Source organism: Poecilia reticulata, linkage group LG7 (genome assembly GCF_000633615.1).
Source record: "Poecilia reticulata strain Guanapo linkage group LG7, Guppy_female_1.0+MT, whole genome shotgun sequence".
Lineage (NCBI taxonomy): Eukaryota > Metazoa > Chordata > Actinopteri > Cyprinodontiformes > Poeciliidae > Poecilia > Poecilia reticulata.
Window position 1 is genome coordinate 26,694,179 of NC_024337.1, and position 19,262 is coordinate 26,713,440.

Here is a 19,262-nt window from a genome sequence, read left to right on the forward strand (position 1 = left end):
CACACACACACACACACACACACACACACACACACACACATTCTGAAGGACTTTGGCGCCACCAGTGGAGAGGCAAGCCTCACACTTTGAATAGCCCTGCCCTAATATATGTTGACCCACTTACCAAGAGGTTGTCTTCTAAAAAAAATAAGGTTACAGACAGAAATTTAGATAAAAACAGCAAAAAAGAGAGTAGGGCACATTAGGTTTTCGTGTCGCTTGTTCCTGCCACAGTGTATGTGTTTTAAAATTACACATTCGACGTGATGGTCCATTTTACCAGAACTTGAAATGTATGTTGCATGCTGTTGTTTTTAAAATAAAAGTAATGTAAAAATGAGATACTTCTTAAATTTGGGGGGATTTTTTTTTCATCTTTTTACATGACCAGCTTAAGTTATTTGTCTGGGGCTCAGTTGAGATTGTCCATTTAAGTTTAAACACAACAGTTCTGGAATGTAAAATCTTAGCTTTCATTTGCATTAGTTGTATGAGAAAAGTTTAGTTATGTATATGTTCAGGAAGGATGGCTGACTTTAAAATGCTGCAACCTGATAAAACAAAAAGGCAGAATAATAACACACTACCCTGATTCTATTAGTTTCACAATGTTTCTTAATTTTAATTAAGATTTTAACTTGAAGACAAACCGGCAATGTGTTGAATCGAATTACATTAACTGTCTCAATTTGTTAATCTGAAAAACTGTCCTCGACAGATGTCAATGCCATATGTTGCCACTGAGGGGCGCTTTGTACAAACTGCAAATCATGCATGTTGTACGTTTATTGTTTGTTGATGGCTTTACATTATATCTCAGACATTGGGATTGTCAAGAGTCACTTGACAGTTATCTTTACTGTGGCATTTACATTGATGATAAAAAAAATAATAATAAAGGCAACAAAAAAAAACGTTTTCCGTTTATAGCATCTCTCTAGGTTGTCATCAATCCAGTTGCACATCTTTATTTCTGCGCGTGCACATGGCTTTTAAAGTTGCCACTTGCGCGGTATTTGGCACGGCTCAGTGTTTATCATCCGTTACCAGCCCTGCTGCCTGTCAGAGAGCAAGCAGTCACGGTGAGCCACGCCTCTCGTCCATGTGCTTGCTCCTCCAATCGCCTTATCCCTACGCGCACCACACGCTCCGTATTTTGCATAAAATGTGTATCAGTAGGACAGCGCACTCTCTCAGGCACATGTAGAGCGCACATGTAGCGTGGCTTTACTGAACGCAAGGCACGGCCGAATAAGCGCATCAAACTCCCCGCAGCTTCAGATCCCCACCAATGAAAACGCATAAAGTGTGAGAAAAGGAGGTGGGGGCACAGGGTAAACGGGGGCTGGGGTAGGTGGGGTGTGGAAACAAAAAAAGAGGACTGGGAGATACAAAGAGTGAGCCAAATCACCCACCCACCCACCACTCCATGCGCGCGCGCGCGTACACACACACACACACACACACACACACACACACACACACACACACACACACACACACACACACACACACACACACCAGGCACAACTACTGAAGCTGGGACGAACGGAAAGGCGGTCACATGCTCACCTGCAAACGTGATTGATGTGGGTGTTTGTATCAGTGGGTGTGTATGTCATGTCTGACTCTCTCGCGCCGGTCAGGGATTTGCTGACAACACTTTCTTGGAAGCTGTGAGAATTGCTCAGTCTTCTCTCGTGCATCACCGCTCGCCCTCCACAGCCGCGCACTTTGCAGTTAAGCAGCTCGCGAAAGGCATCCAGGTATCTCCGAGGAGCCAAGCGACAACTTGCCGAGAGGGACTGCCTCTTAACGCACCTGCACCGAGACCCCAGACGCTCACTGAGCGTATTTTCATCACTTCTTCCAGTTTCCGCGCTCTATGGAGCAGGTGTTTTCTGCAGAGCAATTTTTTTATTTCCTCGTCAGTCTTCAAAAGACGTTTGCGCCTGTGTAAAGGCATTCCTTGACATCCGTGAAGTTGTTTTAAAGTCGTCGTCAGCAACAGGAGAGAGATGGATAACAGTCCTGGAGGTGGTAAGATAAAATTTTACTTTTTTTTTGTTTGTCTGTTTGTTTGTTTGTTTGTTCGTTTGTTTTGTTTAGTTTTTTTCACCTTTAGGAGTTTTGTTGTGGTGATTGAGATTTTGAGTATTTTTTATCTGCAAGGCAAGTCAGTTATTTAAATTATAAAGGGAAATAATAAAGACGTATATCTTTAAAAAATAAAATTCAAAGTAAAACATTTTATTTTGTATTTGTCTATGGATTCATAAATATCACTATTAGCATTAATAATATACTTTAAAAAATATTTGATTCATGCAAGTATTGGGTTTTTCTTACGTTTGAACTTTGCAGTGTCAAGTGATTTATTCTGACATAGCTCGCTCTTCACTCATTGAATATACACTGCTCAAAAAAATAAAGGGAACACTTAAACACTTAAGTGAACACTTAAGTGTTCCCTACTTTAAAGTCAATGAAGGGCTGCGTCGCTGCATGTGTGTGTAGAACTTCGGTCTGCGAGGCGCGGACTCGAGCTTTCGCAGAGAACCGCTCGCGGTTGAAGTGAGGTTGACCACTTCCTGTAGTTCTCCATGAAAACAAACTCACGTGGAGCTATAGTCACCAGACTCCCGCTGCAATCGCAGTCTGACGGCACTTCATCTGAGTGCAAAGACTGTCCCACCTCAAGGGTTAAAAATGGAAGCGTGGTGTGTCGTTTGCGACATTCAGGCGATTTGGTGAAAGTTTGGAGTCGCGCTGTCTTCGCCTCTCGTTTCTGCTAAGAGGCATTAATTAGGCGGCGGGCTCGCGAGGTCAGCCAAAGGAGCGCGTGCGCTCGGCTTTCCTCTCCTAATTGGTGGTCAATCATTTACAACAGCGTCACGTTCCAGCGCAGGTGACGCGAGCATCCTGAGCTCTGTCAACATGTTATTCTGAACCCACTCACCTGGTTTCTGTTTATACTGATAAGTGTACCAGTGGTTTATACTGATAAGTGGCTCACGAGGACATGAATAGTTTATGACAGCTGTAGTATTAATCAGGTGCAGACAGTTTCAGTTGTTTTACGAGCCATTGTGATTTACTTTACGTTCGTTTGTGCAATAAGATTTACACGTTGCTTTAAGCCTGTATGTTTCAGTCTAATATTAATTCATTCCCTATCGGTGAGAACCACAGTTTAGCAATTATGTTAGTTCATTAATGTGATGGTGGGATATGAATTACTTAGCCTAATGCTGGCATGGTTTGAAAAGTGAAAAGTGGAAAAAGTAGTCAGGAAACGCCATGAAAAACCCTTAAATTAGCCTCTTAAGAATTTATGGTTTAAAATATGTGCCATAAAGCTGGTAATCATGACTTGTAAGCAAAACATCCAAATTTGACTGAGTTACAGCTACAATTGAATTGCAATGTAGCTGAATCTGTATATATGGTTAGATTATGTTATTGGAAATCGATTGAACCTTTTTGTCTTTTAAGATGACAATTGAAATGAACTGTGTGGAATTCAATTTTGAGGAGACTGTTGTTAAAATCGGGATAAAATCGAAAGATTGTGAGACAATCGCAATGCAAAATCAGGCACCGTCCACAATGTGAGAAAAAAAAAGTAAACTGATTCGTAACAGTTGGCAAAAACATATGATTTTTGACCTGATTGTTCAACTGCACTTGATAGTCAGTCCTTCAAACTTCAGCCTAAAATTTGCTTTGACACCCCCTGCTGGAGGCTCCGTGCATGATAACTTGACATCAACTATTTAGTCATTGATGTTGCAAAGTGAAAAAACTGACTGACACAACCTGAAGAAAGGTAATACTTTCAGAGTCGAAAAGTGTCAAAACCAAATTATTTGACAGTAAATCCCACAGTTTTCTTTGTAGGCTTTAAGTAAATAAGAAATAAATATGAAATTTGATTATTAAACTATCGCTACATGACAGGAATCAAGGCTATGTTGTTACTTTGGAAACTGGTGATAAAACGAATGGATTACTTATCGGTTAATATCACCAGAAATTAGTGGATCCTATTCACACACCGACTCATGGGCCAGATTTCGCCCTGCTGCCTGACTGACAGTGCAGGCGGTGCTGTAACTAGCGTATACCGTCAGACCACCCTTTTGCGTTACACGCTGCTCTATTTAATGCGGCCCTTTAATCACAAGCCCCCTTGGCGTGCTGTAGAGGCTGTGTTTCCTTGCTGGAGCGCAGCTTCATGTCTTCCTAAAGAAAGTTTCGTCAAAAGCCTCCCTCACGTGGCCTTCCTTACAGAGCCGCGTGCAGCGCGTGAGATAGCCGGGCCCTCCTCTCCTCTCTTCCTCTCCCCTCCTGCCGCCTCACCGCTCTCACGGACGCTGCTGCTTTTGATGCCGCCTGCAGCGACAGAGAGGGAGAGCTTGGTCAGTGGGTCAGCAGTTCCGTGCATTAACACTCCCCCCCCCCCTCCTCCGCCCCACCTTCTCTGGTCACGTTTCTCTTCCGCATGCTCTGTTTGCCTCCCGAACTTTATGCTTTCATCTCCCTCCCTTCGCCTCATTCTCTCGCGCTCTCTCTCATTTGGATCACGGAATCCGCAGTGTGGTAGAATGTGTCTCGGTTTCCAGACTGCAACATCTGTCCGCATTAGATCAGGGCACACATCCGCTTAGGGTGGGTTTCCGCGATAACGTGACTGCTTCAGATGATGCAGATAAATCTGCAACAGATGGCAGATAAATCTATTGTCAAACACAGAAGATTATTTCCCCCATCCTTGACTGAGCAAATTTTTACCCAATAAAATCCCTTCAGTTTGATTCGATCTTTATGAAATGATGCCTATGCTCAGTGTAAGGATAGGTGATTACGCCAGCGCTGCAATGTGATGGCAACCACTTTCAAGAAATGCTAGAGGCACATAGACACACTTCTATCAAGTTCCTGTGATATTGACCTACTTACGCAAGCCTGTGGTAATGAAGTCTGCTGCAGACACCCAAGTGTTCACATCCAGAAGTGGCACAAAATAGCTCATGGCCTCTCTGCACCATTGGTTCTTGAGCTTTGAAAACCAAGCAACATCTTTGAAAGTGGAGCATTTTCAAGTACCCCCATCTTGACAGTCATTCTAAAACGGCAGTAAAACAGAACTTGAGTTAAGAATTGCAGAGACATGCGAGGTATTGTTGGTTGAAGGATTCTGCTTAATGGTAGGTTCCATTTTCACTCAAATGAGGACATTTTCAGGTTAAATACCTGGAAATATGAACAGAGAGAGCCCATAAACAGAGGAGTTTTGATTGGGAAAAACTGATATTTTCCCACCAAGCTTGACCTTTATTTGTTAATCTGATAATCTCATGAAACCTTTAACAAAGTATAAAATATTCTACAGAATACCTGTACAGTATTTTGTTGTCCAAATTGCAGAGAAATATATTCCTGTTAGCCTGAATGCTAATAGCAGTTAGCTTAATCAGGTCAGCTCAACTGATTGAGCAAATATTGACCTGGATATGTCAATATTTCTCCTCCAAAGAAACAAAAATTAATAATATGGTTTTGTGACTAAAGAATAAAATGTTAATTCAATGCTGACGAATGAATTTTTTCTTTCAGCAAACAAACTGGCAAAGTTTGTGTCCAAAGTCCACCAAACACGATCAGGTGCACAAGAAAAAGAAAGAAACAGAAAGCAACGTGCTTGACTGTTGGGTTGTTCACTACTCACGTTTCTCTGCCTGCAGTCACAGATTAGTGCTTGCACGAGTAGGCAACTTAAGCCAGGCTGAGAGGAATGATTGACTCAATGAAAGATGTCGGTATGACCTACATTGTAACTGTTTTCATATGATAGGAAGCATGCTAGTCTCTCTTGTTTGTATGGGAAATCACAGTGAAAGTTGAAAAAATATGGAGGAGTTTGACTTCTGAAAGTTGCTTTCTTCATTAGTTATGTAGGTAGTACCTATAGCAAAGAGTTCTCATAGATCAACGTAACAACTGGACAGTGGCACATGGCTGCGCATTCATGGTAAAAAAAACACACAAAAAAACGAGAAAGAACAAAAAAATATCAAGGTCTTTACCAGCTAATCTGAGCCACAACAGAGACGGCGGTTGAAAGAAAACCTACCTTATTTTTAGATAGAAGAGCCTGCTGCAATAAATTGTTCCTGAATTACCTTACTGGTCTCTTTTATGGCTTCAGATAAGTCTTGGCACATTATTCTTTACAATGTTTACAGTTCATTGAGATGTGCATGCATTTGCGAACTCTAGCCTTCTAAGGATATTTGTCGAGATATTTCAAACCTGGAGATGGACTTTTTTTTTCCAGCTTTTTAGTTGTACATTTGCTGTTGAATGGGATCATCAACCTGCTCCATTATCAAATTTCAGGAAAAAAAAAGCTTCAAGTGAGAGTTAAAACTGAGTGAAGAAGACGTTAATATAGACAGAAGTTCATGACTGAAGCAGTAGAAACTTGGACCAGGCTGTGGGATAGAAGTACAAATCATCACTTTCCACTATTATGTATGACAGTGGGTGTCAGGTAGTTAAGCTTATATTCTGTGTTTGGTTTTTGGAGCCAACCCTCTTTCTTTGGTCTCATTGATCTACAAGACAAACCTAAAGAAATATTTTTGTATATTTTATCAGCTAAAACAAGGTCTACTATTGGGAATCCCTCCTGGCTGATGCGTTTCATCTTTTATTAACTGAAACAAGCTATCCACAAAATAGTTTTGCCTCTGCCTATAAATACATCAAAAATCATCTAGTAGTCTTCTTAAAAACATAGCTGGCTTGCAAAAACAAGCAATAAAGTAGATTTGCATTATTGGCAACTTGACTACCAAATGATTTTCAGCTATAAAACTCCTTTATTGCCAAGATTATATTGTCAACAAACCTCCCGCATGGCTACTAAAAAGCAGAATGCCAAAGGGGTTATTAATTGACAGTTTTAACAGCTCTTGCGGTCATTCATAAACACAAGTTAACTGTACATGTGAGTCTTCAGGTGGACATGCAATGTGTCGGGGTGGAGCGGGAGGCTGAGCGTTTGACTGTGCTCGTTTAAGCTCATGAGAAGTAAGGCAGAGAAGCCTGTGTCTGCTGGATATGACTCTGGCATGAGTCAACAAATCCACCAACACGTGCTGGTGGAGGGATTATCAAAACAATTGAGTTTGTGCTGTAGCTTGTGCAGCAGAGGGGTTGGCTTGTTTCACACACAGAAGTCAAAAGGATAACAACTAGTCTGACTGCACTTTGTTGTGTTCAATGAAGCAATGCCTCGCATGCAAATGCAAGAATATTAATTACAAGTTTTGTTTTGTTTTTTTTTGCTTTATACGCATCATTTAAAACATCCTGTTGACAAAGAGCAGCACAATTTAGCATTACCTCCTATATACTTCTCGTTTACGCGTGGTTCATGAAGTTAGCTACCTCTTAGCAAATAACTCGGCTTAAATGTCTAAACTTTGGTTCTCTGCGCCAACTCACGTCCCCCGGGCGCTTCCCCCAGCCTGCGTTTGTTTATAAACACTGATTCAGATTGGCGTGTTTGTAGCCTCTCCTTTTTACACGGGACTGCGGATTTGATTCGGGCAGTAACCGTGTCAGGAGTCCATGCATGTGAGGCGGCGGTCAGGTGTCGTGCTGCTAGCTGACGCTGGGCACGGTGCCACGGGAGCGCGGCTATTATTGGAGCGGAGGAGGCGGCGGACCCCGCAGACACGTGAGGTCGCGTCTCAGCTCATCCACAGCGCCTGGCATGAAGGGGAAGGGAAGACGGGAGATGCGGGGGGATGCAACACATTAAAAACAGAACCTGAACAGTGCATTAACGCGGCAGGAGAATAGTTTACTGACAGTGACGTTCGGATGTTGCATTCAGCAAAAAAAAAAAAAAAAAAAATGTTTGGCAGCAGTATTTTTAGCTCCAGTTTATCCGCTCGATCGCACCATTGTGCCTGCTGCACTCAGGAAGCTGCACACAAACGGATCTGTTCTTCACAAATAGAGCTTTGGCGGTATTACATCATAATGCATCCCGCAAAGAGAAGCTAAACCGATTCCAGTACAATAAAATGTAAATAAAATCAGTTTAAATAAAATATGAGAAACGGACAAAATAGCTCTCAAATGATTAAAAAACAACAACAAAAAAACACAACAATCTTCAAAATACACAATTCCAATGTTTTAATTTTGTGAGTGTCCAGAAACCAATATTTGGTGAAACATATTTAATTAGAATTTTTATGGCATTTTCTCCACCTCTCTTTTACAACGCTCTTGCTTACAAGTAATCATCTACTCGGTATATCTTTAAATGGAATGATGCGTGCTTCTGTTGTAATTCAGCAGACATTGAAATGAAATGGATCTCAAACATGATGACCTAATTGCAGTGGTCTGTTACACTTTGCAAGAGACATATTTAGGTCAAAAGAATGAGACGGTCATATTTGGGGTGGGGGGAGAACTCTGTTGCAGATTTTTATTATATCTGATTATATTGACTATATTACTCTGCTAATATCAATTTCACATTATATATTAATGATAATAAAGTGGAAGGTCGAATGACACTGTCAGCATAAATTAGGCGTAATGTTGCTTAGATGTGAGGTTCAATGTCTCTCATTCTTCTATGCAGGAGGTGGAGTCATCCTGTACGCAGGGTCTTCAGGCAGCTCAAGCCCGAGCCCTGGCAGCCCCTCCAGTGGGTACCAAACACAGTCACCCTCTTCACACTCCCAGCCCTCGTCTCCAGAAGAAGTTACCTTCACTGAGATTGGGGCGCTCAGGCAGGGTCGGACAACTGGGGCCAACACCCCGACCTCCAAACTGGTGTTCCAGTTCCCAGAGGTCTTCAGCGCTTCCTCAGTCGCCGCTGCTCCACAGCAACCCTATGCACACCCTATTGCGGGAAAGAGACCCTGCGGGTTTGCTGGAACATTCACCAGTTAGTGTTTCTTCACTATTTTTACGCACAAATATAAGGATATGCATCTACTTCTTCACCCTTTTTCATTAAATAAAACATCTTGTTTTTCCATTCTCAGAGACGGGTGGAATGGTCCTGCTCTGTAAAGTTTGTGGAGACATTGCATCCGGTTTCCACTATGGAGTGCATGCATGTGAGGGCTGCAAGGTGAGACACTTAACAAGAAAAAAAACAAACAAAAAAACAGTGACTGTGTCTTAAGTGTTAAAATTTTCTATGACACTTACACACTCCTTTTTGTGCCAGGGCTTTTTCCGCCGCAGCATCCAGCAGAACATCAACTACAAGATGTGCGTGAAGAACGAGAACTGTCTGATCATGCGGATGAACCGCAACAGATGCCAGCACTGCCGTTTCAAGAAATGCCTCTCCGTCGGCATGTCGAGAGATGGTGAGACACCCTGACATATTTCTGTTTAATGAGAGAAACTTGTGCAGAGCTGCCAAAATGTCACAGTGTTCTGATTAGCCAGAAATGGACAGCCAGAAACCCTGTCAGTGCTCATATGTAGGTCTGTGAGAGAGAAGGTTTTTCAGGTCATCGTGCCAGTGGCTCAATTACTTTCCTTTCTCAATATAGGACCTGCACCTGTCGTTCACTTTTATTTTGTCACCGCATTGCCACAAAACACCTGGCTTTGTATCACCCTCTTAAGTTTCTAAGTGTCTTTTTGCTGCCCTTTGCAGCATCCTCCCCACAACACATTTACCTTTATCCTCTTACTCCCCCCACCTCCTCCATGTTCCTATACACTGTTCCCTTAGCTCTCCTACGCCCCTCCTTCGGACAGTGATTTATGAGAAAAGGAGCCCTGAAGTCCCTCAAGCTATCTATCATATGAAAAACTGCAGCAAACACAGGAATTATTTTGGGAAATTGGAACAGGGTCAGCTTGATTACCTTGTGTATGTGTGCGCATCTCGCTGCTGTTAATGAGGAACAGGGCAGCAATTAAGCAAAGCATGCAGAAAGCATCATTGTGACAGGCTTCCTAGGGCACAGCTCTCCTGTTACATGATTTTACCTCTGAAAGCTGAGCTTGAATTGATCACCTATCATCCCACATTAAAGGAACAGTTTGGTTGACCTAGAAAAACAATACAAATTTGTCCCCATCGTCTACTCACACATCGTGACCTACTTGTATGATGTAGCTTGCCTGTTTTCTTCCTCTCAGTATGGTTTCTGCTTATCTACGTCCTCCAGCTCTCTGCGTTGCCTAATCTAGTAAAGAGGTTAGTGTTATTTCTGCATGTGCTTGACACTTCTGGTGCACGGAGAAAATTGGGTGGCAAAACTGCAGCTCGACAACGAGACAGCCGGGCCGACCCTCTGAGGGGGGAAGATTTTTGAAAATGTTCGGGACCACAACCTAGAAACCCCTTTTCTTCTCTGTTTCAACCATTACGAAAACAGGAAAACCACATGCAACTGCCTGCAGCCCACAATAAATAGTACACCCTGATTTCACTCCAGCAGGCAGCTGTGCGACTCAGGCTCTGAAATAAGCAAATGTCACAAGTCCGTTGGTAGGGTGGCACACTTTTTCTTTCTCTAACCGGAGCATCATATGTAGAGCAACAGCTCATTAGTTTGCACTTGTTTTGTTTGAAGCATAATGAAAGGGGTCTAAGCGCACGTTGCGTCCTCCTCAAAAGTTCCTGCAGGCGACAGCAAGAGGAATGCATATTTGCTAAATGCAGCAACACTTGACCTAAATACACTTTACCTAAAGTATCATTAATATGGAATTAAGAAAAGTTCAACACACAGAATGACAATATAGTTCATTGAAGCACTATTGCCTAATTGCAGATTTACCTGTAACTCTGCATAAAGAAAGAGCTGTGCTTTCCTGGATCTCAGTGATGCTTTCAACACAAATGATCATAACATGACAGATTTAAAAAGTTGGTGGTATTGTCTGGTACTGTGTTAGACTGGTTGAGATCTTTTTAATAATATCACTGCTATTTTATTTAATTTGGTGATCATAAATATGACCAAACAAAGTCTTCCTCAAGACAGTATTTTAAGGGAACTTTTAACTATTTAATATTCACATACTACCCCTATGTTATTGCTTCACCTTCTTTTATGTATATATAGCCGGCGACAAACTTTATATTTGTGTCACCACATGGATAAAATCTATTCCAGTCATCAAAACTTTGTCCCCATGCCACCAATAATTTAGATAGAGAAAAAGGGAGGGAAGGGGAAATCATAATTTTTGTCATAAGTTTAAAAAAAAAATTATGTTTTAGAATCTTTACTGGTCTCTGCAGCAAGTATTGCATCCAGAGTCCTGACCAACTCCAGGGAGATGAATCACATCAAACCTGACCTCAAATCACTGAACTGGCTCAATTTTTGTAGAAAGAGAGATTATAAAGTCTTTTTTAAATTATTTATTAGGCACTAAGTGTGCAACATGAACCATGTTGATCTCTGGGGCCATCAGAAACCTGTGTTCAGAACTTTAGATTGGAAGACAGCATTTAGTTTTTGTGCTCCTCAGTTAAAGAAACAAACAAAAACAAAACCCTGTGATGTAAAGGAAACAGAGTTTTGCTTCACCTTTCCCATGAAGGCTAATGGTTACTTCACCATTTCACTTTCAGCATCTTTTAGCTATTTATTTGTTTTAAATTGGCTTTTTAAAGACTCTGTCATTTTTTGACATTTACATTGAAATCTACACATTAAACATGTATCTTGTTTTTAAAAGCATCTTTATCGCTGCTCCATGCAAAGAAAGGCGCTATTGAAGTAAACCTACCCTGCTTTGTCTTACTTGCAAAAGTCTTTGAAGTTGCACCAGTTCGACTTTTTCTTGCCTTATCAGACTCAATCTTGTGGGTACACACAGTCCCACACTCTCTCTTTCTTACTTTCCTTGCTTCACCTTCTTTTATGTCAACCTTTTCACTTTTTTTCTTTTGACTGTCTCCTCAACTCATATCTGAAACTTACTTGTCTCCCCTCTTTTTTTTTTTTACCTCCGAAACCTTCATACCATTGACATCATACGCACGTTGCCCCACTGCCCTACTTACAGTTTGAAGGGAGGGAAAACTGGAGGAACAGGAGAGAAGGGCTGGATGGAGAGGAGGATGAGGCAGATGGCAGCAGGGGGTCTATAAATAGCCTTTCCAGCTGATGGCTTCTATGTGAAGGGAGAGGTCGGGATACGAGTGAGAAAACAGCAGAGACTCAATTCGAATCTTTACGTGATTTTGATAGTGAAGTCCAAAAGATTACAGCAGATTGCAGACTGGCGTTTCCTTAACAATACTTTCCTCTCCTCTCAGTGGACCTTTGGTATGTTTATAATTTTAGCTGCTGATGACCTTCTGAAATTGTACAGGTACAGCGGGACCAAAAGTAGGGAAAAATACAGACTTCCCAAGTTGCCCAGTCCAAATTTTAATGTTTTCCCTCTAATGTTTATGTCATCCTCAGCTGTGCGTTTTGGGCGCATTCCTAAACGGGAGAAACAGCGACTTCTTGACGAAATGCAGAGCTACATGAACAGCCTGAATGAGTCAGCTGCCATGGACATTGACTCTTCAGTGAGGGACAGTACCACCAGCACAGACGACTGCAACTCAAAAGAGGCCATTGGGACCATTTCCAAAGCCTATCGGGACATCTTCACCGGCAACAACAGCCACGAGAGATCCTCCAACAGGGCCAGCATTTCCACTTCCAGCAGCAGCAGCAGCAGCAGCAGCAACAACAATAACGCATCTACCTTTTCTCAGGATGGTGGTTTCCAAGCATCATCTCATCCCAACTCCACCCAGAGTTATCAGTCGTGCCCCGTCTCCCATGTAACTATGTGCCCCGTTGCCTCTAACAATAACCAACCTGCGTTTCACAAAGTGGACAACAATAACTATTCGTATTTAGTGTCAACAAATCAGAATCATAATCAGTCAAATACTGCAATGGGGCAAAGAATCAGCTTCACCAACCATAACAGTTTTCCCTCTGGAGAAGTCGTCCAAAACCAGCCCTCCACCTGTCCGTGGAAATTAGCACCAGGAGCTAAAGTGCTGGTAAGTTTGAGAATTGAACAAATATATAATTGAATGTTATCTCATTTGATCAATGATTAATATTTTTGTGGGGTTTCTCTTCCAGGCCTGCCCTCTCAATGCGTGCCCTGTATCAGGAGCAGAGCGAACAAGTCAGGAGATATGGGAGTCCTTTTCTCAGTGTTTCACCCCTGCTGTGAAAGAAGTTGTGGAGTTTGCTAAGGGCATTCCCGGGTTCCAAGAACTGAGCCAACAGGACCAAGTCATGCTGCTAAAGTCTGGCACCTTCCAGGTAATCTTAATAACATATTTTGTTATTTTGTGTTTTGCTCTTTGCACACTATAGATTTTGTTTTTTTCTAATTTTTTTCAAATTATTTGTGTGTTTAGGTTCTCATGGTGAGGTTTTGCACTTTGTTCAATGCTGAGCAACGTACGGTGACCTTCCTAAATGGCCAGACGTACCCCCTATCCACTTTGCGAGTCTTGGGCATGGGGTCTCTTCTGGATGCGATGTTTGAGTTCAGCGAGAAGCTGGGCTCTCTGGGACTGGAGCCTGATGAGATGGCCCTGTTCATGGCTGTGGTGCTGGTTTCTGCAGGTGAGACAAAGAACTGACATATATAGTCTCATGCAGAAGTGATCATTATTGTCATTAGGAACTCAAACTTGTATTTATTCTGTTGGGAGTCTAAGTGATGGAGCATTACAAACCAACATTGTGAAGTAGAAAAAAAAATTGTTTACATTTGATCCCTTTTATTCTCATAGTCCTAAATAAAATCAAGTCAAACCAAATACCTTCATATATCACCCATTTAGTAACTAATTAGTCTACATGTGTGTAATTTAATTTTTGAGTAAATAGGGCTGTTTTGTGAAGGCCTTTGAGGTTTGATATATAACATTAGTAACCAAAGAACATCGCCCCCCCCCAAGGTGCATACCAGACAGATATTTTCTTTACACTTCACAATTACAATAGGCTCTCCTTCATGCTGATCTATGATATCACATTACAGTGAGATATGCAATTGTTGTGCAATTATATGTGGTTGGAAAATGACAAAAGTGTGAACAAGTTGAAGAGGTATTAATACTTTGGCAATGCGCTGCATATGCTGCAGCGCAGTGAGCAATTGTTTCTGAAATAGTGAGACCATAAACTAACACTGTAAACAACTGACGCTGTGAATCTCCGTTCCTCCCAGACCGTTCTGGCATCTCGGATATGAGAGCCGTGGAGCAGCTCCAGGAGGGCCTGATCCGCGCCCTTCGGTCGCTGATCAGTCGCCGACGCCCAGACGACTCCGCCCTCTTCTCCAAACTCCTACTGCGCCTACCGGACCTGCGAACCCTCAATAACCTGCACTCCGACAAACTGTTGGCCTTTCGCATTGACCCATAAGGAAGAGACTTGTTTGCTGTACAATTACACAAAAGAAGTATACATACAGATTTTTTTCGGTCCAAAGACTGGACTTCCTTTTAACTGCGAGGGACGAGATGTTGTGCAATAAGAATGTTTTTTTGTTTTTTTTTTCAAAGGACAAGTGAGGGGAATAAACATATTTCTGACAGATTTTTGACATATATGCAATGTTTTTGAGACAAAAGACAAAAAAAAACACACATCCATAAAATTCATGTACATAAATTACTCTCATCACCTCATAGGAGACATTTTTCAGATAAAACTTAATTGGTAGAGTTGCAGATAGAATGTTGGGCAGATCATTTGTTTATTTGCTCGTATAAGCAGAAAATGATTCTAGTTCACGTTGTCCATTTACGTTCATATAGTATCACCGGACCAGCACCAAGCAGCAGCTGAAGGATGAATATTGTAGACTAACAAAATAAATAATTAGGGACCACTGGTGATAAATGATCAAGTATTGAGTTGTATGTAAGACAAAAAGGGAACCTGTAAATAGAATATAATGAAGTCAGAGCTATTAAGATAATTATGTATTTTTGTTTCACAAATTATGCCATCTGAACTGAGACCATTGTTTTGACGGGTCATTTGTGCGCAGTAGGATTCAGTCTGTCGCACATTTGTACACTGGAGATCGGATTGAAATATCAGAGGCTTTTTTTGTATTATTTCGTATAAACATTCTGTCTGGATCACTGCACTTCATCACATATGGACTGGTAGAGACACTCCCCTCACATTGAACCTTAAAGCTTCTTCGTTTTTATTTTTTGTCACTTTGTAAATATTACGTTACCCTGTTATGTATGTATGATTTGCTGCAGAGATTTAAAGGACCGAGTCTGATATAAAGAAGAATGTATTCAACCTTTCTGTAACTCAGTGAGGGGTCTGGCTGTACGCCTAAGAGGCAAAGCACAGGTGAATGTGTTGAAGGGAATTCTCTGATTCTTGGGCACACTTCCAAATATTAGATAATGTAACCAACCAGCATAATCCTTGATATCACCAGCACTTAAAGCTCACGAACCCATCCTTTCCCCCAAATGTTTGTCATACAAACAAAGGAGATATTTTTTTTGGCTGGGAAACTGAAGTTGATCCTCCCACTGTTTGTTTGATTATGGCTAATGTGCACATCTTGTACATTTTGTAAATTGTTTGTTGTTTCCTCAATAAAAGCGATACAATGACAAAGTTCAAATTGTGCTTTAATACATTTCTGTGTCCATTTCACATCTATTTTGAGAAATATTGGCTAAAATGCATTTAAATTCAGGGCGTAGCCTATTTTTGTAACTGGTTCTATAAGAACATATAAATCAGAGTATGACCTGATGTATGTATAAAATAAGCTATACAGCAATCCAAACTGTATAGCATTCACTACGATCTGGAATCATAACCGTTAAACATCTGTAAGGATGTTATTGAAAAAGTAGACATTTTCCCGTTCCCTCCATATCCATTTTAAGATTCAGTAATAATATAACTCTAAAGTTTAGTTTTAGAATAAATAAATGCTAGTAATGCCAACTAAATAAGGCAAAGTGATATCAAATGAATTTAAACAAAAAAAGGAAAGTAAAGCGAAGTAAAATAACCCACTATAAAGAAAAGTTAAGTAAAGCAATGTAAAGCAAGAACAAAAAAAAATTATTTTAAACTAATGGGGAAAAACATCTAACAAGAAGTAGAGTAACATAAGGTTAAGATGAAGAAAAATAAGTTTGAGTAAAATACTAAAGTACAGTTAAAGCTAAGTCAAGTTGATCATTAACTTGACTTATTTTTTTAAAAATGTTTAAGGATTTGATGTATTGGTGCTGTGTGGGAGACTGAACTACAATTTCCCTGAGGGTAAATCCCAAAGGGATGAATAAAGTTTCTATCTATCTATCTATCTATCTATCTATCTATCTATCTATCTATCTATCTATCTATCTATCTATCTATCTATCTATCTATCTATCTATCTATCTNTATCTATCTATCTATCTATCTATCTATCTATCTATCTATCTATCTATCTATCTATCTATCTATCTATCTATCTATCTATCTATCTATCTATCTATAGTGCAATAGCAAGATATGGCAAAATTAAAGAAAAGTAGAATGACAAAGTAAAATCAAGAGATATGAAATAAAGCTAAATAAATAGAATGAAATTTAAGGGTACAGTAAATGGTTTGTTTTTTTTTCACCAATGATGCAGGGAAAAATAGCTCAGAGAAAACTGGTTGTACCACGTGAAAGGGGCCGCCTACAAAAAGAGAGGTAGGAGCGCCATCTACTGGTGACATAAAACAAGCATAGGATCCAGGAAGAGAAGGATGTGTTTGCTAATGTACACTTGCTACTATCCCAGACTATTGCTGAGTTGTTTAGTGTTAGTCATTACTAAAGTGTACATTTAATATGGGACCGGTGTTAACCGATATGGTAAGATATATTACACTCTATAATTTAGATGCCAAAAATATTCGGCTTATTGCATTAAAAACACTCGCTTTTATCTTGGTAGTAGCACGTTAGCTCACATGCTAACGACAACTGTAACAGGAACTGTTTAGCTGTATATTCATTTTAAGTGAATTTAGCTGTCCATAATCAGTCTTTCAGCCTTTTAGACTTGTGAACCTAATGTTTTCCAGTTGCAACCAGCTGTTTTTGGTGTTAGGTGACCAAAATCAATGAGTGAAAATAGTGTTATTAGTGTTAAAATAACATGGTGAATATTTTTTACTCAGTAGCACCTCTGTTGTGTTTTTCACAGTTCCAGAAGAACAGGAGGAAAATAAATGGGAAAGTTGAAACTCCGCTTTGACTAACTGTGTGCAGTACTACTCAAGATGTTGGTGACGGCTTACTTTGCCATAATTGTCCTGCTGGCCCTGTGTGTTGGCTTGGAGTTCACAGCACGCCGCCTCACACCACCTCAGTCCACTCCCACTGCTGTTGCCAACCCGGCTTTCCGTCGATTCCAGAGCATATTTCTGCGGGCGTACCTCCTGGCCTTGTGGGCAGACTGGCTCCAGGGTCCTTACCTCTACAAACTGTACCGCCACTACAGCTTCCTGGAATCTCAAATAGCTATTTTATACGTTTGCGGACTGGCCTCCTGCGTCCTGTTTGCTCCGTTTTCAGGCTGGCTGCCTCAGGTCCTGGGCCGCAGACAAACATGTCTGCTCTTCTGTGTGTCCTACTCGGCCTGCTGTCTCACCAAGCTCTCCAGGGATTATTTTGTTTTGATCGTGGGCCGCATCCTGGGGGGTCTTTCCACATCCCTGCTCGCCACCACGTTTGAAGCCTGGTATGTGCACAGACATTTAGATGTCCATGACTTTCCCAAAGAGTGGATCCCCAGCACCTTTAATAAAGTTGCTACCTGGAACCATGGCCTGGCAGTGGGAGCAGGGCTTGTAGCTAACTTGCTGGCTGAGTGGCTTCACTTGGGACCAGTGGCTCCCTTTCTGCTGGCTGTGCCCTGCCTTGGCTGCTGTGGCTTGGTGGTACTAACAGACTGGGGGAAGGAGGAGGCTGAAAGAGGTCCTGAAGGAGATAAACCTACTCTGATACTTGGCGCTGCTACTGGAGGTGTCATTCGTTTGTCTGCTAAAGAGCGATTTTCACGCAGCTGCCAGGAGGGACTTCGCTGCCTGCTGTCAGACAAGAGAGTCCTGCTCTTAGGTGGTGTGCAGGCCCTGTTTGAAAGCGTCCTCTACATATTTGTCTTCCTATGGACTCCAGTGCTGGACCCTCATGGCCCCCCTTTAGGTATAGTGTTCTCCTGCCTCATGGCGGCCTCTATGGTGGGCTCCCTGCTGTACCGCTTGGCCACTTCCACTCGTTATCGTCTGCAGCCTGGTCAGGTGCTCTGTCTCGCCATTCTGATGGCCTTCTTCTCATTCTTCATGTTAACTTTTTCCACTGCGCCGGGACAGCCGAGGCCTCACGATTCCTTCTTGGCCTTCCTGCTGCTGGAGCTGGCGTGCGGCCTGTACTTCCCGGCAGTCAGCTTTCTACAGGGAAGGGTGATCCCAGAGGAGAAGCGTGCCGGCGTGCTGGCCTGGTTTCGGCTACCGCTGCACCTGCTGGCCTGCTTGGGACTGCTGGCGCTCCACGGAGAAATCTCAGGAACAGGAGGGGGAGAGGGCGGCGGCGGCACCAGACACATGTTCGGCGGCTGCGCCATCATGATGCTGGCGGCTCTGATGGCCGTCATTAGTCTTTTCACCCTGAGCAGGAATGACACTGACCTGAGACTGGAGGGATGCAGAGGGGATGGGGAGATGGAGTAAAGACTTGGGCCACATATCAATTTAAGATTGCCAGATTTAAATATATAATTTGGTCAGACTTCACTGGGATAGATTTTAGTTCACATTTGCCAAATAAAGGAAATCAAAAGGGTTATCAGTAAATTTAGTGTAGTTTCTGCTTTTATGTTTGCTTGTTATTACCTGGTTGGTTATTTATGAATGTTGTACACCCTTCGTGTTTAAGGATGCTATGGGAAAATGGTTACATCTGGCTTTGTTTATTAAAGAAATTCCTAAAATGCTGCACAGCTTCTGAGTCTTTCTGTAAATGATTTCAGATACTTATACGTGGCTCCAAAAGTCCATTCATAGGATGCAATCAGTTAAATATAATTCAAAACCTCCATAAGGTTCAACAGCATAGGTACTTTATGGGGAAAAAAATGGAAAAGTTTAGTTTACAGAGGCTTGAAAGTATATATGTAAA

At 41.7% G+C, this 19,262-nt stretch overlaps 2 protein-coding genes across 3 annotated transcripts; both read left to right on the forward strand.

The window, feature by feature from the left end:
* The first annotated feature begins 1,479 nt into the window (after positions 1-1,479).
* LOC103467373 (nuclear receptor subfamily 1 group D member 1-like) lies at positions 1,480-14,697 on the forward strand. 2 transcript variants are annotated; one of them, XM_008413706.2, is made up of 8 exons: positions 1,480-2,040; positions 8,675-8,983; positions 9,084-9,172; positions 9,272-9,416; positions 12,492-13,090; positions 13,176-13,361; positions 13,460-13,670; positions 14,281-14,697. In XM_008413706.2, exons 1-8 carry the CDS (start codon positions 2,019-2,021, stop codon positions 14,475-14,477), a joined length of 1,758 nt encoding a protein of 585 aa, XP_008411928.1. In that variant the 5' UTR covers positions 1,480-2,018; the 3' UTR covers positions 14,478-14,697. The 2 variants fall into 2 exon arrangements, with proteins under 2 accessions (XP_008411928.1, XP_008411929.1); XM_008413707.2 differs by having other exon boundaries at positions 1,480-2,037.
* A 2,123-nt stretch (positions 14,698-16,820) lies between these two features.
* mfsd5 (major facilitator superfamily domain containing 5) lies at positions 16,821-19,079 on the forward strand. The gene is made up of 2 exons (XM_008413704.2): positions 16,821-16,955; positions 17,290-19,079. Exon 2 carries the CDS (start codon positions 17,366-17,368, stop codon positions 18,812-18,814), a length of 1,449 nt encoding a protein of 482 aa, XP_008411926.1. The 5' UTR covers positions 16,821-16,955; positions 17,290-17,365; the 3' UTR covers positions 18,815-19,079.
* Positions 19,080-19,262: the final 183 nt, after the last annotated feature.

Excerpts from the sequence above, each read along its gene's own strand:
- LOC103467373 (XM_008413706.2), top strand. The coding sequence starts at position 2,019 with ATGGATAACAGTCCTGGAGGTG. Across the intron at positions 8,984-9,083 it reads GTTTGCTGGAACATTCACCA|AGACGGGTGGAATGGTCCTG; the intron begins GTTAGTGTTTCT and ends TTCCATTCTCAG. Across the intron at positions 9,173-9,271 it reads ATGCATGTGAGGGCTGCAAG|GGCTTTTTCCGCCGCAGCAT; the intron begins GTGAGACACTTA and ends TTTTTGTGCCAG.
- mfsd5 (XM_008413704.2), top strand. The coding sequence starts at position 17,366 with ATGTTGGTGACGGCTTACTTTGCCATAATTGTCCTGCTGGCCCTGTGT.